Source organism: Genypterus blacodes, unplaced genomic scaffold (assembly GCF_046128005.1).
Source record: "Genypterus blacodes isolate CSIRO-AG114 ecotype Tasmania unplaced genomic scaffold, CSIRO-AGI_Gbla_v1 ptg000053l_1, whole genome shotgun sequence".
Classification (NCBI taxonomy): domain Eukaryota; kingdom Metazoa; phylum Chordata; class Actinopteri; order Ophidiiformes; family Ophidiidae; genus Genypterus; species Genypterus blacodes.
The window spans coordinates 4426598-4453689 of record NW_027466865.1 but is presented as its reverse complement, the minus strand read 5'-3'; the positions used below and the strand labels follow the sequence as shown (position 1 = coordinate 4453689).

At 42.6% G+C, this 27092-nt stretch overlaps 3 protein-coding genes and 1 long non-coding RNA gene across 5 annotated transcripts; 2 read left to right on the top strand and 2 right to left on the bottom strand.

The window, feature by feature from the left end:
* Positions 1-484: 484 nt before the first annotated feature.
* On the bottom strand, positions 485-5515 carry LOC143001326 (uncharacterized). 2 transcript variants are annotated; one of them, XR_012963696.1, is made up of 4 exons: positions 5434-5515; positions 5214-5329; positions 2963-3145; positions 485-935 (listed from the first exon to the last, which is right to left on the bottom strand). It is a non-coding gene; the product is annotated as an uncharacterized LOC143001326 (long non-coding RNA). The 2 variants fall into 2 exon arrangements; XR_012963697.1 differs by lacking the exon at positions 485-935 and having other exon boundaries at positions 2958-3145.
* On the top strand, positions 3004-12296 carry LOC143001321 (long-chain-fatty-acid--CoA ligase ACSBG2-like). The gene is made up of 14 exons (XM_076150857.1): positions 3004-3188; positions 3275-3576; positions 5730-6013; positions 6495-6583; positions 7032-7152; positions 7313-7393; positions 7758-7907; positions 8129-8296; positions 8614-8795; positions 9315-9548; positions 10139-10356; positions 10598-10737; positions 10819-11062; positions 11414-12296. Exons 1-14 carry the CDS (start codon positions 3127-3129, stop codon positions 11503-11505), a joined length of 2367 nt encoding a protein of 788 aa, XP_076006972.1. The 5' UTR covers positions 3004-3126; the 3' UTR covers positions 11506-12296.
* Positions 12297-13951: 1655 nt separating this feature from the next.
* Positions 13952-16040, bottom strand: LOC143001324 (flavin reductase (NADPH)-like). Its single transcript, XM_076150862.1, has 4 exons — positions 15836-16040; positions 14884-15085; positions 14505-14669; positions 13952-14360 (listed from the first exon to the last, which is right to left on the bottom strand). The coding sequence occupies exons 1-4, from the start codon at positions 15968-15970 to the stop codon at positions 14203-14205; spliced, it is 660 nt and encodes a 219-aa protein (XP_076006977.1). The 5' UTR covers positions 15971-16040; the 3' UTR covers positions 13952-14202.
* A 3492-nt stretch (positions 16041-19532) lies between these two features.
* ppef2a (protein phosphatase with EF-hand domain 2a) lies at positions 19533-26736 on the top strand. The gene is made up of 16 exons (XM_076151125.1): positions 19533-19620; positions 19879-20006; positions 20339-20393; positions 20494-20669; positions 20774-20888; positions 20984-21030; positions 21138-21304; positions 21403-21439; positions 21922-22071; positions 22596-22937; positions 23107-23292; positions 23387-23529; positions 23858-23964; positions 24823-24989; positions 25090-25177; positions 26483-26736. Exons 1-16 carry the CDS (start codon positions 19533-19535, stop codon positions 26734-26736), a joined length of 2250 nt encoding a protein of 749 aa, XP_076007240.1.
* Positions 26737-27092: the final 356 nt, after the last annotated feature.

Sequence of the window (27092 nt, the reverse complement as noted above, 5' to 3'; positions counted from 1 at the left end):
AGTTAAAATATAATAATTAAATTAAAATGTATTAAAAACACATTGTTCAGAATCCTACCAATTAAATTCTGTACCTTTCTGAAAGATATTGTGTCAAATATATGGGTCTCTATTCCCACCAGCAGTTTAATATTAGTGACGGGGTGTGTGTGTGTGATCAGTGTGTGTTCACATCCCCCCAGAGACGCTGTGTGCCAAAATACTACCGGCAACGTCACACACATGGTGTGACTGGGTGGTATGATTCAATGACCTTCATGCTTGTGATCTAGGTTACTCTGTGTCATATGAGAAGTGAGCTGAACCTTTGCCTATATTTACTTACAAAACAATGGTCACGTCTCCAACCACGGCGGACAGGAAACAAGGGGAAACAAGGCCAAATTTAATGACACGTAAGGAGAAAACCATATGGGATTTCGGAAAAATAAACAGAAGGGACATCAAAGGATTTCAAAGCTGGAATTGTGCAAAAGGTCAACTACTCAGCGCATATTGCAAACATTTGGCTATTTATCTTGATGTGAAGTTTCACAAGTTGTGTGCAACTGATGGAAGTCTATTTAGAAGGTCAAAGTCCCATCAAAGCTACCTTATCAGCTCTGATCAGCTTTCAGACAGGCCCCACCATGCATTATCTGATAACCAGCATTATAAGCTGCACAAATCACTTTAGGATGGTAAACATCACATATTCCAGCTTGGTTCTTCACATCTCTGCTGCATTAAACATTGAGACTCCAGCAGCGGTCAACTCAAACAAATCATCATTCTGTCTTGTGAGTGGTTTCTCCTGGCTGGACACTGTTTACTTGTCATAGTTCAGGTTCACCTTGAGGAGGTCTAACCTTTGGTCAAGTTTGCTGGTGGATCTTTAACTGGTGGGTTCGGCTTCATCAGCAGGTGCACAGAGGGTTGCATAACTTTGCTCTGTTCTGGACGAGAGGAGAGGGTAGGGGAAGTGGTAAACATTCATTCCCCTATAGGCTGAATCAGGGGGGGCTAGTTACGCGTTGGTGCCAGGCAAAGGTTCATCCAGGTCTTTGACGGCACCTGACTGCTCTTGTCAAGTTGTTGCCATTCAGTGCCACCCCCCAGCCGCTGCAAGAGGTAGGCTTTGAATTCTGACACATTTCGGTGTGTGCTGCATGTTTTAGAGGTAAAGTTGCTGCACACTGCACAAGGCTTGTTTAGAGTGAAATGCTGGTGTCGAGTGTCAGTTGTCATGTGTTTTGTTGTGGGGACCTCATCTTTCACGAGACTTTCCATGCCAAGTTGGTCCGTGTCAGCCTCATGCTTAAAATATCCTGACCTCTATGAGTTCATACATGTGGTTATGCAGTGACAGAGGTTAGTATTCTTCTTCTTCTTCTTCTTCTTCTTCTTCTTCTTCTTCTTCTTCTTCTTCTTCTTCTTCTTCTTCTTCTTCTTCTTCTTCTTCTTCTTCTTCTTATTATTTGTCTGTAGTTCTTTTGGCTCTGTGGATTGGTTCTGTGAGATCTTGATGTAATGTAATGTAATGTGATTCACACAGTAAGGTGTTTAAATGTTAAATGGTTGATGCATTTGTGTTTAGCTTTATGTATCCAGGGAGGCTTCACTGCTCATTAACAGAAATGCACTAAATCATTCACCTTGACCAGCCCCTCTGGAGCAGACTCACACCTTGCTCAAGGGCTCCTCAGCAGGGAAAGTGAAGATTTCACTTGCTTTCATATAGGCTACTGCTGTATTCATTAATGCTTTGTATTGGTAAAAAGCCATAAACGAGCAATGTTTTGGTTGCCAGTCTATGTTGCAATTAAAAATTATTTTGTAATCCACACCAAATAATTACAAACGTGTTTGAGCTACACCTTATTGAAAAGTCATACTGAGAAGTCTAATGTGCTAAGAGAGGGAAACAGAACAGTTCTCTCCTATGGCAAATGTGTGATAAACGCTTGAAACAAATACACATGACTTTAAAACAGGAATTTAGCCCCAGTGTAATGTGAGCAGGTTCCTCATGATTTATTGTTTAATCAACAGAGACAAAAGAGTCTTTTGTCAGAGTCCCTCTTATCTGCTCCAGATGAAGGCTAAACAAACCCTGGTGACCACAGCACAGATGCTCCTGGATCTTTTTTTTTTTTTTTTTTTTTTACCAACATTCTTTAACAAATCTGGATTTCCTTATGGGAATAGGGACTTTTATAGTTAGCCCTTGTTTTGATTTATTTATTGTTAAAGTCACATTTTTTGTCTGGGTAAAGTTCAAATCTTATTTATCTTATTTATCTCTATTTATCTCATTATCTATTGAGACGTAAAGGTGACTTTAACCGATGTTTACATAATCTTGGCCACAGGCTTTATCTTCACCACTTCATATTGCCACACTGTAGTTTTGTAATTGGGATGAACTTTGGCCCATAGAAATCATGAGTGTGAAGTTATCTCCTATCAGAGGCCACACTGGCTGACTGATCAATGATTGTATGTATGTATGTATGTATGTATGTATGTATGTATAGATTGATTGATTTTTCTCCAGATAGGTTGAATTGAATCATTCAGCCAGAGACATAAAGACCCATGTAGAGGTCAGAGTTTTGAATTGTTGCAAAATGTGAACACTAGGTAGCGTTATTCCCAGTCTGCAGTGTTGTTAGTATTTAAAGAACTAAACTGAGAAAAGTTTAGTTCAAACGTCAAGTATTGTCTTGTCTTGTCTGGAATTATTATTTCTCGATTAAGTCTGAAGAACATAAAGATTGTTATCACTTTGGCAGCTTTTATACATTTGATGATATGCATATTATGTTTCTATGTCTGCGTCACATGTCTGGGTAAACAGTGCTGAGTGTTTGAGGCAAAGGTTATAAATAGAAACCCAGTTGGCCCGGTGCTTTTTGGCACAGCATTCATTGTGTCCACATTTACAGACCTGTTGTACGTGATAACCAACATTAGCACTGACCTGTTGCAAATGACCTTGGTTAAGACATGTCTCATATAAATGAGACCTGCGGTGCTGTCTGTCCTATTGTAGTTGTGGACACGTCCGTGTGCAGGAAGGGATCACATTGCTTCTTCATCCCTTGATGGTACGTTTACTTGTTCTCTTATTGAAGCCAATACAGGATGACTGACCAAGAAGATTCTGTTAAAAGCAACGGGCACACTGTCATGGATGGTACTGAGAGGTAAAATGATGTAGAAATTCAGTTACATCACTGTATATTAGTTTTAATTCATAAATTCATTCGTGTCTTTTCAATGTATGATACAGTATCGACACCCAAAATGCCCAGGCTCCATCTGACATCAACTCCAAGGATAATACTCACTCGACACCCGCCGAGGACTCGTCCAAAGAGCCTGACAAAGCTGAGGACACACTGATGCAGAATGGTGCTGTGGTGGGGTTACACACACAGGAGACAAGCGTCTGCTCAGAGTCCAGTGAAGCTCCCGATAACCAGGAGGCTCATGGAGAACCAAAAGCAAACACAGCTACATCCAGCAATGCTGAGGCACCAACCAAGCCACCTCAATCTGAGCCAGAGGGCCCATCTGGAGCACTTGTGCCAGGTAAGACTCGCCACAAAAGACATGACAGAATGAAACAGTAGGGAACGAGGATAAACTACTTTAATATATTATATACCCTAAGCATAGTTGTCTGTAAATGAGTGTAAGAGCCAAAGATGAACGAGATGATTAGTTATTCATAAGGTTCATATTATTCTGAAATTTACTTGTGTACAAACGTAAAATCATTGTTGTAACTTTAAAGACATTAGTTGTAACTGGTTAATTTAGATGACATCACTGTTGTTCTCACTTTTTGGTCAGTTAAATGACATCACTTTCTTAGTTTCATGACAAATGACATCACTTTCTTAGTTTCGTGACAAATGACATCACTTTCTTAGTTTCATGACGAATGACATCACTTTCTTAGTTTCATGACGAATGACACCACTTTTTTAGTTTCATGACAAATGGCAGTGACATGACAAGAGTCTGATACTGTTGAGAGCGATATTGGAATTTGATGCAACACATTTTTAACTGCACATACCAAAGGCTTGACTTTGTAATTTTGTGTTTTCTATACAAACTATACAAAGGGACGTTACCTTAGTCTTAATTTATACAAGTAGCTCCAAAACTAACTGACAGCCAGTACAGGCAAGCATGTGATCTGTTTGGTGCTGACGCAACAGCTGCAGCAGCATTCTGAGCTGAGCGTGTATCCACACTACAGAATACAGAGACTGTGAAGTCATTTTAGCCAGAGGAAAAGAAAGCTTGAGTTACATCCCCAAACTAACTGAGGACAACAATGACCCGACTCCTGAGATGCGCCTCACTGACTCCTCCATTGCTGTTCTGGGTGTCACCACTACTGTTCTGGGCATGCCCTGCCCTTCGTAGCATCCGAGTGCTATGATTGGCCGGGTGTCCAAGCTCGCGCGCAATGCAGAAGTGTCGTTTATTTTTTGACGAACCGGTTCCGGTCTGCTGGTGGCCAATCACGGCACAAAATATGTCTTCTTCCACTGTTTGCCCCGGGGTCAACGCTGCCTGGGTCATTAGTGTCAATCAGCGTCGACTAACTGGTTTAACCAACAGTTGTGTGTGTGTGAAGTTCCAGGTGTTATCTAAATAATGACTTAAAGGAAATGTAAATGGCTCACCCCTAATTCCTAAGTAGATCTTTGTTCCGGAACACACACACACACCAATTGACGTGTGTGTTCTTAGCTGCAGGTTTGGTATTTGTTGCCTTGAAGGTCCCAGTAGATTAATATAGAATCGCACGGACAACCAAACAGTCAAGAGAGTCAGTAATTAAAATAAATAAAATAAAAAATCCAACGTTAATATTGTGTAACCAAAGAAAATACAATAGGTCCAAAACCTGGGACTCTGTTACTGCTCGATTGCCAAACCACAACTTGAGGAAGTAAAGTCAGATATAGCACGATAGATTTTATCAAAAACCCCTTTGATAAGAAGTCCTTTATGAAAATAGTCACAGTTTTCTGAAGTTCTTAAGCCAGAATGAAACTACACCAATAACTCACTGAAACACATTGAGAGATGAATTAGATGAGATTAAATCATTTTTTTCATCTAAACATAAAAGATTGTTTAGAAAATAAATGTGTTGTCCAAATTAGAAGCGTAGTATGAATGACCAAGCCTTGTGATAGACTGACCTGTCTAGGGTGTTAGTCCCTGGGGCCTGCAGCAATGAGAAGGTGTTTGAGGAGTTTGGTGGGTTAGTCAGAGGAAGAGACATTCCTTCACAGAGGAGCCTTAAGCATCCATACCACTGAAAAGAAGATAGAGCGATGTCATGAAAGCCATAGAGAAGGTACATAATTTTGCATAAAAGTACAAGTAAACAAATGAGTTTATATTGGTGTATGCTCCAACCTCTCTAAACAAACCTGATTGGTAGGTAAGCAAGCTTGTAAATTCCATAGCTTTGTGCATTGTCTCAGGTTACAGCATAGCCTGCCCCCTATTCTCTGAGCAGCTCTGCAATTCATATGTTGTACTGCAGCGTAAAAACACACCCACAGAGAGACATGCCTGCAGCTTCAGTCCTCTCTCACACTCAACCTCCCTCTCAGCAGTGAAGTAGCTGTGGCATGGTGTGGTAGGTGTCTTGTGTATTTGACAGTCACTGATGGCAGGTAAAGGCAGCTGGCCCTGTTGTCCTCATACAGAAGATCCCAAGGGGGTTCCTTTGGCAGCGTCGGGTTCGGGGACAATACTCACACCTGCAGACCAGCTATGGAGCATCAGCAGAGACAAGGCGGTCAGGCTGAGAATGGAGGGATCGGGCAGAGGATCGGAGACTCCCATGACGATCCATCAGATGTTCCTGCAGACGGTGGACGGCTTTGGGGATAGCCCGGCGTTGTTTTCCAAAAAAGAGGGCCAGTGGGAGTCCCTGACCTGGAGGCAGTACTATCAGCAGTGTAGAGCAGCTGCCAAGAGTTTCCTTAAGGTTTGTTTGCCCATGGACAAGTTGTGCATGTATAGAATTGCGTGTGTGTCTTTATTCTAAAAAGTCTATTTGCTTACATGTGTCTTATTCACTCTACTTATCTTCTTCTGTCTTATTCTACTCTAGATTGTAGAGAAAATGTTAGATTCAGCAGGTGAATTCATGTAATATGCTCAGTGAAATAACAGATTACACGTTACTTGTAATTCCTTGCACTTATTCTTAGTTGTTTATATGTCCGAGCTTTGCCTCAGTCTCCCATTGTAATGCTTTTGAGGTGAATACAGGAAGCTGAAAACCAACACTTGGGTGTGTGAAATTCACAGCTTATGTTACGTCTCCCATTTCATGGCCATGTCCGTGTCCCATGATGAGGAGCAGGTCTAGAAAAGTGATGTAGGTCAAATGTAAAGTTAGCATGGTGCATGCACACAGTCTCATTAATGATGGATACTCTTAAAAAATAATTGTGTACTTACAGCTGGGGCTGGAGCGTTACCATGGTGTGGGTATTCTAGGATTCAACTCTCCTGAGTGGTTCATCGCAGACATTGGCTGCATCTTGGCTGGGTAAGATTACATATGAGAAACTGTAGTTCTGCTATATGCTTGTACACTCTTACAGGTTATTATTGCACATGTGATACCTCACTGCTATTTCACCCGATACGTTTCATATCTCTTGCATACGTCTCTACGTCTGTACACTCGCCTACAGATGAACTAGAAACCTAACGTGGATATTAGATTCATCAGGCTCCTGATCTCAACGTTGGCTATTAATACACTTCTCCACTGATAAATACATTAAAATAAATAATGATGGTGAACTTGTGGATTATTCAAAACCTCTAATTAACTCAGATAACTAAGACGTTTTTGTGCCACAGAGGTCAACAGCAAAAAAAAAATTCAGGGAAATATTAAGTAAACACTGACTTTGGTAATGTCATATCAATCGATACTAACTATCTCAGAAAGTTGAGCTTTACTCCCGTGTGTTTAATTTGTGTCACAGCGGCCTGGCAGCTGGGATCTACACCACCAACTCCCCCGAGGCTTGCCAGTATGTGGCTGCTCACTGTGAGGCCAACATCCTGGTCGTGGAGAATCAGAAACAGCTCGACAAAATCCTGCAGGTCAGGAGCAACTAATCTGTAGTGCGGCTGTGTGTAATTCTTTCATCTATCGCCCTAAACACACAAACATCAATGTTTAGTCCTCTCCTTCTCTTGTGGAACTCATTCATTGTACAGTTGCACAACCTAAATGCTTTCATTTAATGTTTTGTCTCTTAAGGTTAAAGATCAACTACCTCATGTGAAAGCCATCGTTCAATACAAAGGCGAGCTACAGCAGAAGACACCGTTCCTGTATACAGTATGTACATTTTCAAAATACCTTGATTGAGCAGATATGTCTCATGAGTCTGAAACATCTGATAATATTTGACGGAATGTACTGAATGAGGCGTAATCTTTTCTCGTGTTGTTAGTCGTGCTGTTTATCAGCAGACTGATACTATGCTCGGATGTTTGTAACTATTTGGTACATATCTGATGCCACAGAGCGAAAAGGGACACCAACATGTCATACTGTTTTGATAAAGGATTTGCAACCAAACCAGTATATGTAACTGAGGTCAACTATGTATGTACACGAAACAGCATAATGCAGTTTCAGATCAGGACAGTTCAGCCTCCAATTAAACCTGCTTTTATTAATCATCTGTTTTTCTCTGAAGTGGGCTGAGTTCATGAAGCTCGGGGAGGATGTGCCTGAAGAGCAGCTGAATGCTAAGATTGACAGTCTTCGGGCTAATGAGTGCTGTACGCTCATTTACACCTCTGGGACCACTGGCAACCCCAAAGGCGTCATGCTGAGCCATGACAATGTAAGTACAGTAACTAAGCACTCTCATTGGAACAAGTCAAGAGGCTCCAATATACTGTATCACAACAATGTATAATGTAGAGTGGACCTATGATAGCGCCTTGGGCAATTTCACTGATAAATAGCGTGTTTCAGATTAACACAGGCAGGTAAAAGCTCAACCTGAAGCATCATCATCACAAAATCTTTCTGACATCTCCTGTCCATCATTCCCATGTCCAGCTGACCTGGACAGCCAGTACGGCAGCTTCCATGGCACAGTTAAACTACGCAACAGAAGTGCTCATCAGTTACCTGCCACTCAGCCACGTGGCGGCTCAGGTCATGGACATGTGGATCTGCATGAGCATGGCAGGGACCGTCTACTTTGCAGATCCAGACGCCCTCAAGGTCAGGATCCCTGACGCTGCACACACTGTATTTACAATCAACCCAACAAAGGCTGGATTTTTTAGACCAATACCTCTATTAATTATTATCAAATGATTACATATACATTAAAATGCAGATTATGTTAAATGTGATTGGTGTATTTGTTGTTCTGTCAATAAGCAATCATACTGGCTTGCTGATGCATAATGTTGGTTTCTACATATGACCCTGGCTGATCTTCTTCTGTAAAGATATTGGTGCTCTTGGTGTCATTTGTAATGCTTTGATCACTTGATTCAGTACAGATTTGACTCTATTCCCTTTTCTTTTCAAAGGGCTCGTTAGTAACAACACTGAAAGAGGTCCGCCCAACTTCTTTCCTTGGAGTTCCACGTGTGTGGGAGAAGATGGCAGAGAAAATGAAATCTGTAGGTGTCAAGGCATCGCCGATGAGGAGGAGAGTGGCAGACTGGGCGAAGTCTATCGGACTGCAGTACAACTACAGTGCCATGAATGGGTGAGACAGCCGCCAGGGTCTTTGTTTAAACCAGGAAACAAGTCAACAGTTTGTCCTTCATAACAAAACCTTTTTGTTCATAGGTGATATGGGACACTGCAGAACTTAGCGTGTCCTACATTCTGACACTGCCGTGTAACTATTATGCATTGAAATCACAATTACTCAAACTGAAAGACAACAAGTGTCTATGTTGTTCGATCCAAAGCAACCGCAAGGTCGAATTCTTCAGTTGCTTGAATCTCTCATCTCTGACGTTGTGAGCGATGTCTACTAATGATGGCGTTTAGAGGTTACATTCCAAAACATGCTGCATAGATAAAATCAAATATTTGTCAGGATATCTATGAAAAAGGATAACTCACATTGTACTTGACTGTTACGCAGTTCCTTTAAGAATATGATGTCTATCGCATTTTTCGAGGCAAACTCTCTCATTTTTAGCTGAATTCAATCCCCCATCTCATCCTCTCTAAAATCTGCTCCTGTGTCTCCATTTTGTTTTGTTTTGGGGTACAGGGAGAATGCTGTGCCCTGGGGCTTTACGTTGGCCAGCGCTCTGGTCTTCAATAAGGTGCGTTCGGCTCTGGGCTTTGACCGCTGTAACCTATGCTTCACTGGTGCTGCCCCCATCACCAAGGAGACCCTGGAGTACTTCATGAGCCTGAACGTCCCTGTGATGGAGCTGTACGGCATGAGTGAAAGCTCCGGCCCACATACCGCCTCCACCAAGGACAATTACCACATCATGAGGTCAGCAGCAAAGCATTATGGGACGTGACACCTTTGTAATGAGACTTTGTTTGACTTAATATTATGTAAGTACAAATCCTCTGTCATTTATTTGTCACTTTACAAATTGCAAGCTGAAACTGGACCCTGCACTCCCATTTAAGATATAGTATATCTGCTCTTATTTTGAAGAGGCTCTTCGTTGTAAAAACATAGTGGAGCAGCAACATATGCGACAAAAACACGATTCATACAACCACAATTACATCTCATAACAACCATTATCTTAGAGAAATACCTGAACAGAATATACACAGCTGCATTAGATCACTGCTAACCAGTGCCAAGTTTCTGTAACAGGGTATTTAGTACGCCACATTAAACATTTTGGTAGTGCTGAACCTGACCCTGGAACTCTCTGTGCCCACAAGTAATAACGGAAAAAACTCCATTGCAAAACACAAAGAATCTCCGAACCGCACAGCTTGTTTCACCAATCTTGTCAATTTGCGACAACCAGCTAAATGTAATTATGGAGTAGCTGTTACTCGGAATGTGGTCATATCAAGTCTGACTGGTCACGTTACTGACTTTGTTTTGTCGGCCTTTAGCTGTGGAAAGACGTTGCACGGCTGCAAGACAAAGCTGGACAAACCGGACAAGGACGGGAACGGAGAGATCTGCTTTTGGGGACGGCACGTCTTCATGGGCTACCTGGACATGGCTGACAAAACAGAGGAGGCTCTCGACCAGGACGGATGGTTGCACTCAGGGGACATAGGGAGAGAAGATGAAAACGGCTTCATTTTCATCACAGGAAGGATCAAGGGTAGGCAGCCTCCAAAAAGCCTCAGGAATTTAGTGCCTGTGACAGGTTTAGTGTTTGGTTTGATTGAATATATACTTGCCAACAGTACTCTTACGGTATTTAAAAGGAGTTGGTGCAAATATTGTCTGCTCTAGTTTGGCTGCGTCCATTCTCCTGCTTAGAAGTACTTCCAGTATATTATACTCCAACAACAATTCTAGTTTAAGACATTCACACTCCTGTAAAATTGTCTGTTACACAGAGCTGATCATCACCGCTGGCGGCGAGAACATCCCCCCCGTTCCTATTGAGGATGCTTTGAAAGCAGAGGCCAACATCATCAGTAACGCCATGCTGATTGGAGACAAGCGCAAGTTCCTCTCCATGATGCTCACGCTCAAAGTAATACACACTTCCTTTACGTAGAACGCTGCAGCAACAAAACAGACAAACCAAGTAACCACCCACCTGTCTTTTTCGCAGTGTGTCTTAGATGAGGAAGGTGACCCCACAGATGACCTGAGCCCAGAGGCCTTGGCCTTCTGTCAGCAGCACGGCGTCACGGCAACTAAGGTGTCAGAAATTGTTGCCAATAAAGAGCCGGCGATCTACACAGCCATCCAGGAGGGCTTTGAGCGCGTCAACGCCGGAGCCACTTCCAACGCTCAGAAAATACAAAAGTGGGTCATACTGGAGCGGGACTTCTCTGTCAATGGAGGAGAGCTGGGTGAGTTACACACAACACAGTTTAGCTCCTCTCCCAGTTGGTATTAAGACTATAATGTATAATGCTGTTATGTTACAGTGTTCATTGTCCCTGAGCATTTTTAACTGGGTGACACTTGAGGACACACTGTGTTCTTATCAGGTTAATATCAGAGACGATTGAGCTGCCAGACAACATTCCACGCTGCCGGGTTGTTTGACAATAGAGGACGTGATTGAAAGTTTTCCTGTGGGACATTTACGCTGCTGTGTGATCTTGATGAAAGCTGAACTGTGTGCGTGAGGTTGTGACTGAGCAAATAGAAGCATGTAGGTTGTAACTGGATTAACCACCTGTGTTTTGTCTGTGCAGGACCCACCATGAAGCTGAAGAGGCCCTTTGTTATGAACAAGTACGAGGAGACAATAAATAACATTTATGCCGTGACTGCGGAAAAGCAGTAAGAGCTACATGGTCAAGAGACAATGTGCCCGCCTCCGTATCCACTAACGTACAAGCTTCTACTTAATGTTGACCGTCCATCACCAGCCGTCCAGTGCGAGAGGTTTATAATTAACCTGCCTGATGGAGGGAAAAGGCCTGATTCTAGGAGTATTTAATGAAAAAGAGGTTTGTGTTGAAATTTTTTAATGTGTCAAGTTTTCCAGGGGCTGTATAGAAATTGGTTTTATCGATTCTAATCATTGATTCTAATCAACATTTAAGCTGTTGAATGTATATAAGGTTTTACAGCGAAAGTGCACTTTTTTTGTAAATAAACCAAATCTCACCTGCTGTGGCATGAACAGGTGGATTTTACCTCTGAAAATAGATTTAGAGTCCCGAACAAAGTCAGTTCTGGCTTTGGCCGACTGTCAGTCATCACTAGGAACTTTTATTCCTAAATTATAAAGCTGTTTTGTCTTCAGCCACTTTGACAATTGAGCAAAAATGTTTGTTGTCCTTAGGTTTAGTTTTTGAAGCGACCGTGTATTTTTAAGGTATTTGCAGCAGACACTGCTTCTAAAGATGGAAGGTGATGTATGACTAAGTCCTGTTGTCGTTTGTGGTCAGAAGATGTAAAGAGTAGAAATGAAGGATTTCTCCAACAACAAGCATGTGCAAATTTCACTTAATCATTATGGATTTTTAATTTGTGCTTTTCCACGTACAGTTTGAGAAATGTCAATGTTCATTTTGTGATGGGAGGATGTGCCATCGAAATGAATTAAAAACTGAGTGATTTGGGGAAAAACGTGTGTATCTGATTCTATACCTGAAAAACACTTTTTGAATTTTAGACAATGGCAACAACTTTTTGCATTTGCTGAAACTAAGGATTTGAATGTTTTATCCTGCAGTTTCTATTTTTTCACTTCTTCGTTAAGGAATTTTCTTTTACAGTTACCTCGGCCTTCACCTTGTCCCTTTAATTATTGAAAACCTCATCACCTTAAAGATCAGTTAGAGCACAGTCACTCCAGAGAATAAGAAACCTGTGTGACTGTGCGTGACGACATGTAACTAAGCCTGGAATGCACTTACTGATGTGTGGCACTAAATGGAGTGTGTAGAAAACAAAGATTACACATGGAATTAAGACAAACATCATTATATCCTTCTCTTTCATCACCCACCCTGAGGAACACCATCCAAATGTCTACAAAACTATCTCACTGTCTTGGTTGCAGAGGAAAAAAAAATAACCTCCTAAACCCTGAAGGCAAAACACGGAACAGCCACTGCCATAGTGCCTTTAAGCAATTGCTTTTCAAACAAATCAGACTTTCCTAGGCTAATATTCTCTTACATCTGTATGCAGACATAGACAGTACTTGCACTATACCAACATAAGGATGACAACACCTCACATCATATCAACACATAACACACATTCAAACACCCCTTCTGATTTTCTGATATAAGTTAATATCAGTAATTATGTTTGTGCATCATTTGATTCCAGCTGCTGCAGAGTCCCACGCTTATACACAATCAAGTCAAAGGCTACAGTTCACTGGTGTAGAATGACAATCTACAGGACAGGAAGGATCTAATTATGATGGTATTTATACAGCAGTGCTGAGGAACAGAAACCTCCTTTGCTGAGTCCCCACAATAGCTCACACACTCTCATCACTTAGTCTCTGTTTTGTCGCTGCACAAAGATCACTATCTATGCTATCTCACAGCAATCACTTAAGCCATAACCCTAAAATTTAACTTGTTTTCTCTGCCAGCTCGCTGTTGTCTTGAAAGCGCTATGATCACTGGGATCGAAGCCAAGTTTTAGTTGTCTTATCACTTAAGGTGTGTCTGGAAATGTGACATAGCTGAATGGAGATCATGTACACTTAAGGTGACATGTACACAGTGCAATTTAGAACTGATTTGTCAGGAAGAGGACAGGTGACATTCCCCGATCATAACAACAACACAGAGCCTCGACTTTGTCCTCAGATGAATCTTTCCACCATGTAAAAACAATCGTGTCCCAGTGACCTAATTTTACAACACAAGACACAAAAGTCGGCATGATTAACCAATCATATACGCATCATCGCTATTCAGCAATTAAGAACATTCATGCATCTTTTTCTTTTCCAGTATAATGTGGAAAAGCATTCAATACCAACAAATATACCATCAATCTGAACATCACAGTGTGTGTGTGTGTGTGTGTGTGTGTGTGTTTGTCTGAGTGTGAACCTATCCTAGTCCTGGCACTGGTAGATCCGGTTGGGTCTGAAGGGAGTGTGTGGCACTGGGGTATCGGTGCCACACTACACCGGCTAGTGTTCAATCTAGTTAGTTACATGCAGGTGTGGGAAAAGTGTGGAGGGATGCAAACATTAGAATAAAGTCTGATTAAACTGATGATTTTACAATATTTATGAGAACATTTCAAAATAGTCTTGAGCTGATCGCTGCTGTTTTTATTTACAGTACAATTACAGAATATTTATGACGTAGAAAACTTGATATAATTCTGTCAGTGCTAATGAGGCAAAGGCTTATGTTTATCTTTGCAGCAACACTGCCCCCATGTGGCTGAATATAGGTAATGACTTCAAAGTGTTTGGTGCCACCGACATTAGACATCAACGCTGTGAATTCAAGGGGAATGGCACGTTACAAATGCATAAATGGCTTATTTGTTCTTATTTGGTCGTCATGGCGACTCCCTTCTTGACCCAAGGGTTGCTGTTGAGCAGAGAGAGCATGAAGCGGGCCACGTCCCCGCGCCCCACCGAGCTGCCCACTGCGTTCCCGTTGCCGTCAGGAACAAAGTAGCCCTCATGGGTCAGGAACTCCTGAGCTGCAGAGAACAGAATGACTGAATGTAAAATCTGAATCTTTAAAGTAGAAAATACAGCCATCAGACAAACCTGGATATATCTTTAACCCTTGAGCAAAGCGAGACACCTGCCTCCAGGTTTGTTTTCATTCTGGAGAGTTTTACCTGTGGCGGGTTGGTTCTTGAGTCCAGGTGGACGAACTACGGTCCAGTTAACATCCTCCGTCTTCTCCAAAAACCCCTCCATCTCGTGCATGTTGGTGAGGACGCTCCGGATCATCGGCAGCAGGAGGAACCGGATGAGATAAGAGGACTGAGCTCCAGAGTTCGCTGAGAAAAGAGACAGGGAGACAAATTATACTCCGATAAGTAATAATCAGTTGTCTACTTTAAAACCTTTGCAATGCGTTTAATGTGCAAATTACACTCTGATCCTAAACCCTGATCTCATTCTCTTGCACACAGAATGAAAACACACAGGGAAAATGTCTCTTTAAGCTCTCGTCTTCAGCTTTGGGCTTGTCAGGGTCGTGGTCTTACTCACGCTCAGTGTACCAGGAGGTCATGGTGATGATCCTGGGGACCCCGACCTCTCGCATGGCGCTGACCACAGCCCGCATGGACGAGGTGTAGCCCGTCACCCCGGAGAAGAAGGAGGCGGGGAAACCGAGGCAGGACATCACGGCATCCTGTCCTTTGAAGTGAGCCTTCAGAGCGTCTGCAGAGAAAATATCGGCCTCCACCACCTGAGGGACGACAACAGTTAGGAGCCTGCTTTCATGAATGTGCTGGTCTAGTTGGACACGAATGAGGGAAGAACGTCTGGACCAAGACGGACAAAAGTTTTAGCTTTGCTTTCTGATAGTCGTTACGTTATCATACCTCTGTTCTGATCAAATTTGCTGCCAAAGTTGAGTGGGCGCGGCTCATTCATCAAAAGATGCTGTTGTCACCAAACCTGGCGGACATGTACACTAACTCAGTACTAATGAAGAGAAATACAAGGAAAACATCAATTAACCTGATGGTGGTGCTACAACCACATGTACAATTTTGCCTATGAGACAAAGTATAATCAAAGGTTTGGTGTTGCAGCAGGGTTGGGGTAGAGAGGGGGGTCATGGTCTAATCAATAACCTGTTAAGTTTTATTATTGAGAGTCAATCAGAGTATTCTCAGCTTTGGTGGAGGTATGAACTCTCACACGTGCCAGTCTAGTTCAGTTATAAGAAGAAGAAAATCATTTGAATCAGCAGAATCTAAAACTGCACAGTTGCAACTGCACCAAGATCCAACACACACACACACTTGCACACACATTTTAACACACATATGTTGAAATACACATTTAGCTTTGCCATGAAACAAAAATGAAGTTGTGGCTGCTACGGAAACAAACATGATTTATAATCATGTGACATTTTAGTGATGTGAACTTTGACCTGAATGCCTCGGCAGCACAACACACCTCACACAGTGACTCAGCGGTACGTTACCTTGAGTTTGTCATGATGGACGGTGAGTTTGGCTGGATTCCTGACCACTGCAGTGACCGTGTGGCCTTGCTGCAGCGCCTGGTTGACCAGAAACAGTCCCGTCTGTCCTGTGGCTCCCAGCACGGTGATCTTCATCCTCTCTCAGACTCTGAGCTGTGGGAATACACTTATCAGTGGAGAGCGCTGTGAATGTTTGCCTTATCAAAGTGACTCGAAAACCAAGAACGAAAACGATATTAGTCACAATGCAATAAAAGCCCCTCTGTGCTGAATTTAGGGAGGTCATCTGACCGACAGTGGGTTTAGGGTGTAGATAATGCAGATAAAAGCTGCAAAGAAGCATCAATCAGACATGCTGAAGCAATAGAACAATAAACCGTCTGTACAGTGCCACTCTATTAGGTACACATGTATCATCCATAATCCAACTTTATACTCTTTCAACAAGTCCTTTCCTTGTGAAGCAGGGCTTTCTAGTATTCTGCCCTTGGACTTTCTTTCTCATCATCATCATCATCATCCCATGCAAGCACAACTGACACGTTGTCTGGTGGTATACAGGCTGATCTTACCAGCTTAATTGACAGTAGTGGAGGTTGATGTGTTCAGTGGTCAGAGGCTCAGTGAAGCAACAAGCTGGGAGTTAACTGAATCTCAGAGGTTGTTGTAATTCCTTCTTAGTATTTAAAGGGCAGACACAAGGGCGGCACCTTTGACATCTTCAATGCAATAACTTACCACAAATAAGATTCATTCATGATATTCAGTTTTTTACAGCCATAACTAGCAGGAACAGAGTGGCATTCAGTACTGCTGGTGTCACAAGCTGTTTATTCATTGACACGGACACAGGCTCTGATGATGAATGGATTGGATTGTATTAAAAAAAACAGTATTAACCTTCCATTACCCCTTGTCTCAGCACAGCTAAAAGGTCAGTCTGAGCTATGATCTCACTCTCTTACTCTCAATGTAGCACTTGACATGGAATCGCTTGATAAGTTTCCCAGAAAAAGACATAAACCACAATTTGATCTTATTTGGAGTTTTACTACCATTATGCCATCCAAAGAGCAGCCTGACACTATAATGCACCCATGTGTCCATTTTCAACGATCTTGCAAATAATATTCCGATTAAAGACACTGGGAGAAGCTGAATCTTTTTTTTTAATTTCAAAGTTATATTCATTGTCACCTCAACAATTGAATAGAAAGTCAAGAGTCAAAGAGGTGTCGTCTCCGAGGTGTAAAAACATAGTTCACGGTTTCACAGCCATAAATTACACTAATGCAGCCAGGGCACCAGATGACACGGGCACTGATTAGTTGTTGGCTCACTTTACAACTTGCTTCCGGCTTCTATTCACTGACTTCCGGTTGACGCGCCCCCTGAAAAACGTTCAAGATCAGCAGCACGTTCAGTTGTGTTCGACAAGAGACGATTCTCTATGTTCTATGTTTGCCGAATTAGTTTTAATAATGCACACAGAGCTACTTTATGTGGCCAATAACTTAATTCAAATGTGAAACACGGTATATACTATTATATTATATACTATTATATATATATACTTATATATATATTTTTTTTTTTTTTAAATTAAAGAAAAATCACCATCTAATCTAAGGGAATGTGATTGGATGTTCCATTTTCACTGTTACCTGAAATTCAGACACATTAGTTTGCCTACAATTGTTTTAATATGGGTCCATGTTTACCACTAATGGATGAGCTAGGAGTTGATGCAGACTGTTCAGACAAAGTTTGGCTCAGAGGTTGAAATGGTTTAGATTATTCCAAATTATTTAAAATTAGGATATTTTAAAAATAAAAATGTAGAATTAGAGGAATTGTTCTCTTCTTCTTCACATAAGTACACCTGTATAAATATATATAAATATATATAGATATAAGACATAAAATGCACAGTGTATCTGGCAAATGTAATTTCAGATAGCAAACCTATGTAGCCTGGTATAAGCATACCTACAGTCGACATAAATTTGAGAACAAACTAGTCAACAACGAATCAACTTTGACATTTGAAGTTTGTAGTCTTACATCATTCCATATAGTTTGAGATTGCTTGTGAACATTGCATTTAGGTGTTTTATAAGCAGGCTTATAACGTCACTGGAAAATAACAAGAAAAAAACGTTTTCAAACACATCGAAACATAGAAAACAAGCTTAAACATAATCACACACTCCTGAAAATATTTCCAAAAAAAAGGAACCTTGTAAATGTATTAAAACATACCCTGTATTTCTTAATATATGAATTAAAGGCTTACTGCGCCAGCCAGAAATCAAAAATCTACCCAAACAGCTTTTGGCCTCTCTGCTGCCCATCATGTTTACCTGTGGATCTCTCCCTCCTCCCTACACAGAGTGGCCTCATCAAGTCATTAGCTCAACTAATCCAATTGTGACTGTGTGCCTTGATTATGTGATCACACCAAGAGCCCTATGACTAAACAGGCTCCGGCACAGACTGAGAGAACAACAGGCAGAAAAGATCTGCTGTAATTGTAATGGCAGGTGGGATCGACATCCTGTGGACTAGTGGAGGATGCGGCAGAGCAAATTCCTGCTTGAATACTCAGTAACAGAGTACTGACTGACCTGGGAACTGGTGACTGGATAGATAAGGTGACCACGTAAGTACATCTGTTCTTCTGTATTAGAGGTCTAGAGTACATCTTTATATATTCCAGAGTGTTTATAGTTTAATCTTGTCAATCAACCAGATGAGTGTGACTTGACTGGGCAGGTTTTATTGCATAGAACTGCATTTTGGCCAGGGTGTGGTGCTCAATAACGCTACAAACTCCACCAGTCTGTCCATCTAAAGAGGTTGAACAGAATGGCATCAAACCGTGGAATAATCACCTTTTGTTTATTTAATTAAAACAATTGAATTACGCTACTTTTAAACTGAAGGGCCATTTTATTTTGCTTTTTTATTTGTGTCCCCTTTGGGTTTCACAGATTCCCTAGTAAAGCTTCAGCAGAAATAGAGACAAAGCAGGCCTCACCTGTGGGATTGAGGCCAAGCACAGAGGTTAGGAGTGAGCCAGCACATAATGAGATTACACCAACACAGAGATGACCAGCCTCAATGTGCTGCTCCTGTACTCAGCCTTGTTGGAGGGTTTTGCTGTCTAAATGGGTAGAAAACAAGGATGGCTTTCATTTCATCAGGCAGTTGTGTTATTTCTCAAATACCGGGCTCAGTGACGTGCTCAGATGTGTGTGCGTCTGTGTGTGTGTGTGTGTTTGGTGATTTTAAACAGGACTAGTCATGGGATGTGGCGTCTCAAAGTCTGACCAGTTCCACAAACAGTCCAAAAAAGGTACAGACTTTCATTGTTTAACACTCCGTACATTTTCCAACGTTGTTTGATTTCTCTATCTGATTGTTTGAGCACTCTTATTGAATCAATGTGATGAGTGAACTTGTCTAGACAATGGATTGGATCCAGATTCCGCATCCTATCCAGTGAGAAATTGGAGATGTCTTATTCATTATTTCATACACACTTGTTCAGCATTGCACTCTGGTATTCTTAAAAGTATTTCTTCACACAGGCGTCTTCATCATCACTGCCGAGCCAAATCAAACAGCTTCATGTTTATTCATTTCTGCACCACGACTCCCTTTGTTGTCAGACACCAAACTGTAATTTCTCTATATGTGTTGTATATCTGAATCTATTCGCATTATCGTTCATAATGTTTTGATCTATTTCCTCTCGTCGGTCCTGCATGCAGCCGCCACATGTAAGCCATGCTTGTCCTCATTTGTCTTGTTTTCTTAGACCATAAAAAAATATATTTATGAAATAGCTTCTTGTTATTTACAGTACACAGGGAGTAAATGTGATTCAGCCCTCTATCTGCCAGTTTTGTTTTGTCTTGGAGAATCTGCTAGAAATGCTTTTGGAACTAATTGTAACGTACTAGTAGGCAAACTAACCCTATGAGCTTTGTACCCCTGAAGTGAGAGACGTTGGTGTTGACTTTTTGTTTTGTTTGTAGCCATAAAGGCAGCAGTGCTGATCCAGCAATGGTACCGCCAGTATGTGGCCCGCACAGAGATGAGGCGCAGATACACATGGCACATCTTCCAGTCGGTTGAATACTCTGGAGAGCAGGCGCAGATAAAGGTGGGAGGCTGCCAAAAAGCATCATAAGCAAACTTATTTTTAAATTAGGAAACCTATCATGTACTTGCACTTTCGGATCGGTTTCCCCAAATTTAGCCCCAAATATATTTGACTCAAATATGGGATTTAACAATATTTTGCAGCTCATCTCAGGTTCAATGATAACATTAAGCTATAAAAGAGGAACAGTTATGATTATTCTTCAGTGTCGATGTGCTTTTGATAAGGAAAAGCAATAAGGATAGGATGTAAATACTGCTGTAAGTTACACTTTTTCTATGGAGCAGTAATAGAACTGGAAACTCAAAATGTTTTCTATCCTCCCTGTGCAGCTTTATAATTTCCTTGGCTACCTCATGGACAATTTCACACCGTCAAGCAACGAAAGTAAGGTTTCCGTCTCCATGACCCCTCAGGAAAGAGTTTGGATTCTCCTCTTCTGTCACATCAAACGTCTTGAGTCTGACGCTGCGTTTATGACTTGCAGGAAATTTGATTGTGCATATCTTCCGAGAGAATGAGGTGTGTCGGGATGCGGAGTGGGAGAGGTATTTCTGTTTTAAGAACATTGTGGTGCCGGAGCTCTACTCAGGACCTCACCTCACCTTTCCTCTCACAACGGAGCAGGTGACCGGCCTGGTGGAGGCCTTCAGGAACAAGAAGGTGGGTGCAAACACAGCTGAAGTCATCTCAGATCGGTTGCTGAGTACATTTTGTCTGTATATTTGCCTGAAACCGTTTTGCTAAACCAGTTTCTCTCCCAGTAGCAGCTGCACTCGCGTTACGTCCTCCAGCTCCTCCTGGAGACGTGGAAATTACTCCGGATGATGCCAAATATTACCCGCATCTCCACCTGTCACAGCAAAGAAATCACCATTTGTGGTGAGCTGGAGGAAATGGTTAATAAAATGTAGAATAATTCCTTTCTGTTTTGTTGCTGATGATGATGATCTTCTGTTTCTGTCTCTTTGTCAAAGGTGATTTGCATGGACAGCTGGAGGACCTGTTGCTGATTTTCTATAAGGTTGTGCTAAAATCTCGTGGATCTCGTCTCATTATTTCAGTCAAAGTTATTGGTCTTAACACGACGCATTTTTATTCATTTGTTTGTTGACCTTTGCCATTCTACAGAACGGCATGCCGTCCCTGGAGAGGCCGTATGTGTTTAATGGAGACTTTGTGGACAGAGGCAAAGACTCCATCGAGATCGTCCTCATCCTGTTTGCGTTCCTGGTGATTTATCCAGGAGAAATTCATCTGAACCGAGGAAACCACGAAGACCACATAGTCAACCTGAGGTAAACAAAGTGAAGCAAGAAATACCCAACGTAAGGCTCTGACATGTTGTATATGAAAATGTGTGTAACCTTTTGTTGCTTTGCACTTGCTGGTGCAGGTATGGATTTACCAAGGAAGTGCTGACTAAATACAAGGTAGGCTTCTGTTGTGTAGACCTGCAAAACAACGTTTCCTTTTCCTTCCAATGAAAGGTTAACGGCTTTATAGGAATCCTATAAAGCTCCTCCTTTCCTCCACTAAGAGAGTTCTAGGTTGTTAGATGAGTTGACAGCAGGACATCTGACTTTGGGACACACACACACACACACACACACACACACACACACACACACACACACACACACACACACACACACACACAGTGTCTTCTTTCTTTTGCTTCCATATTTGTCAGATTCCAACCCAAACTCACGGTCAGTGGGTGGCAGCAGCGCTCCACTTTTACATTATTACAAACTGCATATGACAGCTTATTCCTAGACGTCTATCTGATTATGTGATGCTTAGTGAAACATTGAAAGATGCTGGCAAAATTCTGACCTATTTGCTATTTTTTATAAAGTTTTCCCGGTGTTTCCAGGTGTTTCAATGATCTCACGTGTCTGCTTCTTCTCAGATGCACGGCAAACGGATCTTGAAGCTGTTGCAGAAAATATTCAGCTGGTTGCCCCTGGCGACAGTGATTGACCAGAGAGTGCTGGTCCTCCACGGAGGGATCTCGGACAGCACAGACCTCGGCATCCTCACCAGGCTGGACAGACACAAAGTGAGGACTGAACATCTGGCAGTGATTGACTCACAGATGTGGCAGCAAACACTTTGAACACTTCAGATCAAACAGACACTCTGTGGAGTGGGACTGGATCAATATTTGTATGTTTATATATTATCTCAGATTGTCCTTCTTTCATCTAATTCCTTAAGAAAGCTTTACTTTCCTGGGGTTCAAACTCACCCTGGAGACTTAAAAGGCGTCTCACAGTGATGTGGAGCATAACACACTTTTACGCTGTCAACTCAGCAGTATTACAGTAGTTATATATATTGGCAAAACAAAACAAAAGGATAAGGATAACGTCCAAGGTGGTTGGAAGAGTTTCTATTGATCTTTGGGCCTTTTTCAATCGTCAAACCTGTAATCCAGTTCCAGATCCAGAAATTGACTCGTTAGTGAACAAATCCACTGATCTGCTGCCTCTCTGACGTAAAGTGTGGAGGTAAGATCAGAACTGGCTGTAGGTTATTTGTGCAACATTCCCCTGAGGTCGTCGCTCTGCTCTGCTCTTCCAGTACGAGTCGGCGCTGAGGCCTCCAAAGAAGAGACAGCAGAGCTTAGCCGGGATGTCCGTGGACTCTGACGCGGACAAAGACGTCTGGTCAGCCAACAAGTTCCTCAGTCGACGGGCGTCCCTCACGTATCCTAAAGCTCTGGGCCCTCGCGACAGCTTCCACAACCGCTCGCTGCAAGATTTCTCTGAGCACATCAAGATCAACGATGAGCTGGAGCCTCAGAAACAGACACTTGCATCGCTTTTAAATCCTGCTTTACAAGAAGACATGACCACCGATACGTCCTTGGACACGCCCGAGGACTTAATTGACAATGACAATGTCATCGAGGAGTGGAAACAGGTGATGTATGGAATTTTAGGTAGCCAATGAGGTTATATGTTCAATAAAACTCAACAATATCTATAAGCAGTCACATCAATAAAGCCACTTAACAATGCATTCAGATCCGATCTCATTCCAAGAATTAGGAGCTTTAATTTGAAGTCCTCAATTCTTTGTGCACCTCCAGATCCTGGACCTGCTGTGGAGTGACCCCATGAACCAGGACGGCTGCACCCCCAACGAGGTAAGGGGCGGAGGCTGCTACTGGGGCCCCGACGTCACTGAGGACTTCCTGAGCAAGAACAACCTGCAGCTCATAATCCGCTCCCACGAGTGCAAACAGGACGGATACGAGTTCTGCCACAATCGTAAAGTGAGCGCAGACACAAACGCTTTAGATTATGTGTAGTATTTCCGCTCCTGGGGGAGTTCATACACTAATAAAAATCTACTCTTGTCTCATTCAGGTCCTCACTCTGTTCTCTGCCTCCAATTACTATGACGTGGGAAGCAACAGGGGCGCCTACGTCAAGCTGGGGCCCGACCTTGTGCCTTATCTGGTTCAGTACCAGGCCAGCAGCATGACCAGAGAGCTCACTGTCAGGCAAAGGTACCCAACTTAACCACAACGTAGAAGAGCACCAAGGCCAAACAATAGACAAGTTAGAACATCCTGGTCTAATGAGGAAGAGAGATGATTTTCTAACCTTGGTGTCACCACTGACTAAGCACAGTTTGTTGCAGTATTAGTGGCAGGTGAACATTACAAGGATAGAGAAATATTGTCCTTCTTTCGCCACTGTGGTCGCACGGGACAAGACTGTGGAGGCGAGATATCCTAATCATAAGAGACACAAAGTTCTGTAATGATTTGCCCGTTTGGATAAGCGTTTTGTCAAAGAATCCTCCTCTGATCTTTATCTTATCTTTGTCCACAGTGTAGGGCGAACAGAGCGCTCGGCCCTCATCGTCCTGCGGGAACAGCTGTTTGCGCACAAGCCTGACCTGATGTGTGCCTTCCAAAAAATTGACAAGGAGAACACAGGTGTGTAATTCCAATTTCGTCGCGTGTTTCACTGTTACTTCCTTCTTCCTTGTGTTTTCCGAAGGACAAAAGCCTGACCGGGAGAAATCTGATCTCACTCCTTTGTTTTGGACAGAAATCCAGCCTGGAACAACTCACAGTTTCACAGAAACTTCAACCTGTTGCACCAGTTCATTATTCACACATTTGATTTCACTTCTGACCAAAATATCCAACAAAGCTTTTTGTCTTTTTGCTTTCTAAGTCACTAAGATAAAATACTTTATTTTTGTCAGGTCACATGCAATTCACAATGTTTATTTCACGTTACTTAAAATTTGTCTTGCACCCCCCCTTACATATCACAAACACAAGCATTACAGAGGGGGTGGTACAGGGTGGGGTAGCCATTCTACAGAGTTTGGTACCTTGCTCACAGGCAAACAGTGCCCTGGAGGCAAACTGGCAACTCTCCAGCCGCCAGTCCACTTTCTTGGTCGAAATTACCAAAACAACTCCAGATTAATCAATAATGTGACTGTAATATTCTCCTCGTCAGGGAATCAAACCCGGGTCTTCAGGTCTGACAGGCGGAGATACTGTCCACTATACTCACGAGGAGTGGTATAACCTCTTGTGCAGACAAACGAAAAAAACAAAATTACTATCAATATTCCAAAAGTCAGCAGTCTATAGTGAATTTGTAAAGGAGAGGATCAGTGTCCTTGTATTAGAGGAGACATTCCTTGGGGGCTTTTGGGGGAAGTTTCTACACCGTGAACCCACAACAGCACCAAACCAATCATGACACATTCATCCCTGGTTAATTTCAGTCTTTACGGTGTTTTCTTATCCTGGTCTCCCTCCTCCCTCTGCCAGGTCTGGTGTCTCTGAGCGACTGGGCCACGGCGGTGGAGAGCGTGATGCGCCTCGGCCTGCCCTGGAGGATGCTCCGCTTCCAGCTGGGCACCTGCAAAACCTGCGACAACACGCTGGATTACCACCAATGGTTCAACGAGCTCGCCATCAAAGGGCCCAATGTGGATGTGAGGACGCCTCACTGTTTCTGTGCTCGCTTACGTTGCATTTTTAAAAAACCTAATAACATTGAACGTTGCAAACATCTATGTTCTCCCCCCTGTGCAGCATATTGACCAGAGTCTGCTTGAGACTTTGTACCGCCACCGCTCCACCTTAGAGACCATCTTCAGGATAGTGGACACAGACAACTCAGGTAAAAGATGGATCACACATTTACATGCTTCTTTAACCTCAAATGTCTTGTGATCTTTCTTTGGTGGCTCCATTTTGTCGCGTGATGCTTTGTTTTGGTCATTCCCTTGGATAATTCCCTTAGATTCACAAAAAAGACACAAAGTCACGTGCCATAGCAGTGTCACGGTTAAAGATGACTTATAGAAGAAGCAGAAATGCACAATCCTTACATCGACAGATTTTGAAATACAACAGGAACCAGTCCGGCCAGAAATTCCGTACTACACACATTTTCTAACCGTATGTGACCTTTCACGGCGCTCACGTTGCAAAATGAAGTGTCTGACATGATCTCGTGTTTTTGAGTGCGGCGTCATCCCAAAATGTAACGCAGAACCGAAAATGGAGGAACTTTACCACCGCTGGTCGTGTGATCTGTGTGGTATTAAGAGACAGATCTTGAATTTGGAATGAAGAGCTTCATTTTATGTGTAACGGGAGAGTTTGCTCTCAGCTCAGCAGCACAGAGACAGTGTGTGTGTCTGTGGATTTGTCCTGTGTGTCTATCTTTGTCTGTGTCTCTGTAGTTTGTTTGTTAGAGACGTCTGCAGAGTTCAGCTGCCATTAATCCTCCTGTAATGCCCAACGAAGCCGCAGCAGGTTACATCCATCTGAATCCTCCCGTTTAAGATGAGGATTAACCCAGTGATCTACTGGTCTTTCCATCCCCCCACCTGACCACACACGGACATACACACACAGACTGACTGTCCTGCCTTACCAATAATATCCTGTTTAACTCCTTTCCTCCCCCTCAGCCTCCCTCTCCTACACCTCTTTGTGTACCTCAACTCTCCTTCATCCTCCCGGGACTGGGTCTGCATTCCTAGACTGAATAATGCTGTAATGGGCTGATAAGACGTGTCCCAGTCAAAGGCGGCTGTGAATTGTTGTCTGGACTTGGCTGGAGTTGGGGAACACAGCTGGTGTATCTTTTGTATCTTTGGCTGAATTGTAGAACCTTCAGCTGAAATTCATTATCTTGTGAAGAAGTAGGAAAATATGAATGTCCTCAACTAACAACATTCCTCATCAGCTTGATGAATTGAATTAATTGTTCAATCTGTCAAGTTGTGTTTTTGCTATTAGTGTGCAGTATGTAAGGAATGCAGTGGTGAAATGCACCATCAGGTTTGGTCTCAGTGGGTGAGATGGCCTCATTAGGGGAAGCGGAGACCCCGAGTCCTCCACAGGATCCATCCACAGAACTGGCAGCTCATGTTTCCTGTTCTGTTCGTGTAACATTTAATTGTCTTCTCCCCAGGCTTTATCAGCATGGAGGACTTCCGACAGACATGGAAGCTTCTGAGTGTCTACCTAAAGATGGAGATCACAGACGAGGCCATCTCCGACCTGGCTGTCACCATCGACAGCAACCACGACGGCAGCATCGACATTGACGAATTCATGGAAGCCTTCCGACTCACAGACAAGAAGAGCCGTCTGGAGCGAGGCCGCAGCATGTTCATGGGCACCGCCTCTGACCTCACCAAGCTGGAGGGAGACCTCAGCGTATGAACAAGAGGTCAAAACACACGACAACTCACTGGGACTTTTTTCCTCTCGCCAGCTGAGTAGCAAAGGGGAGGAGAGATAACAGCAAACACAAGCTGCTTTAATGACGCAGGATGTGAGTAGATCACATGAGATTAGGACACGTCAGAGTTCAGGATGTTTGTTGCACAGCTTGTTGCACATTTTGAGGCAGAGAGCAATTTTATTCATTTAGATGGAGAGATCCAGGCTCAAGCAGATATGAACCATGAAGAAGAATTTTATTTGTCTCATTATAAATATATATTGGTGCAACAGCATTCTCCACAAACACAAGGCTTTTTGAATATAAAAACAGGTGTTTATTGTTTGGCATCTTA

Coding starts and splice junctions, on each gene's coding strand:
- ppef2a (XM_076151125.1), top strand. CDS start 19,533: ATGTGTTGTATATCTGAATCTATTCGCATTATCGTTCATAATGTTTTG. Junction 20,007..20,338: donor GAGAGCAGGCGCAGATAAAG/GTGGGAGGCTGC, acceptor CTCCCTGTGCAG/CTTTATAATTTCCTTGGCTA. Junction 22,072..22,595: donor CCAGGCTGGACAGACACAAA/GTGAGGACTGAA, acceptor CTGCTCTTCCAG/TACGAGTCGGCGCTGAGGCC.
- LOC143001321 (XM_076150857.1), top strand. CDS start 3,127: ATGACTGACCAAGAAGATTCTGTTAAAAGCAACGGGCACACTGTCATG. Junction 9,549..10,138: donor GACAATTACCACATCATGAG/GTCAGCAGCAAA, acceptor GTCGGCCTTTAG/CTGTGGAAAGACGTTGCACG. Junction 11,063..11,413: donor TGTCAATGGAGGAGAGCTGG/GTGAGTTACACA, acceptor TTGTCTGTGCAG/GACCCACCATGAAGCTGAAG.
- LOC143001324 (XM_076150862.1), bottom strand. CDS start 15,970: ATGAAGATCACCGTGCTGGGAGCCACAGGACAGACGGGACTGTTTCTG. Junction 14,670..14,883: donor GACCTCCTGGTACACTGAGC/GTGAGTAAGACC, acceptor CTCTTTTCTCAG/CGAACTCTGGAGCTCAGTCC. Junction 14,361..14,504: donor CAAGAACCAACCCGCCACAG/GTAAAACTCTCC, acceptor TGTTCTCTGCAG/CTCAGGAGTTCCTGACCCAT.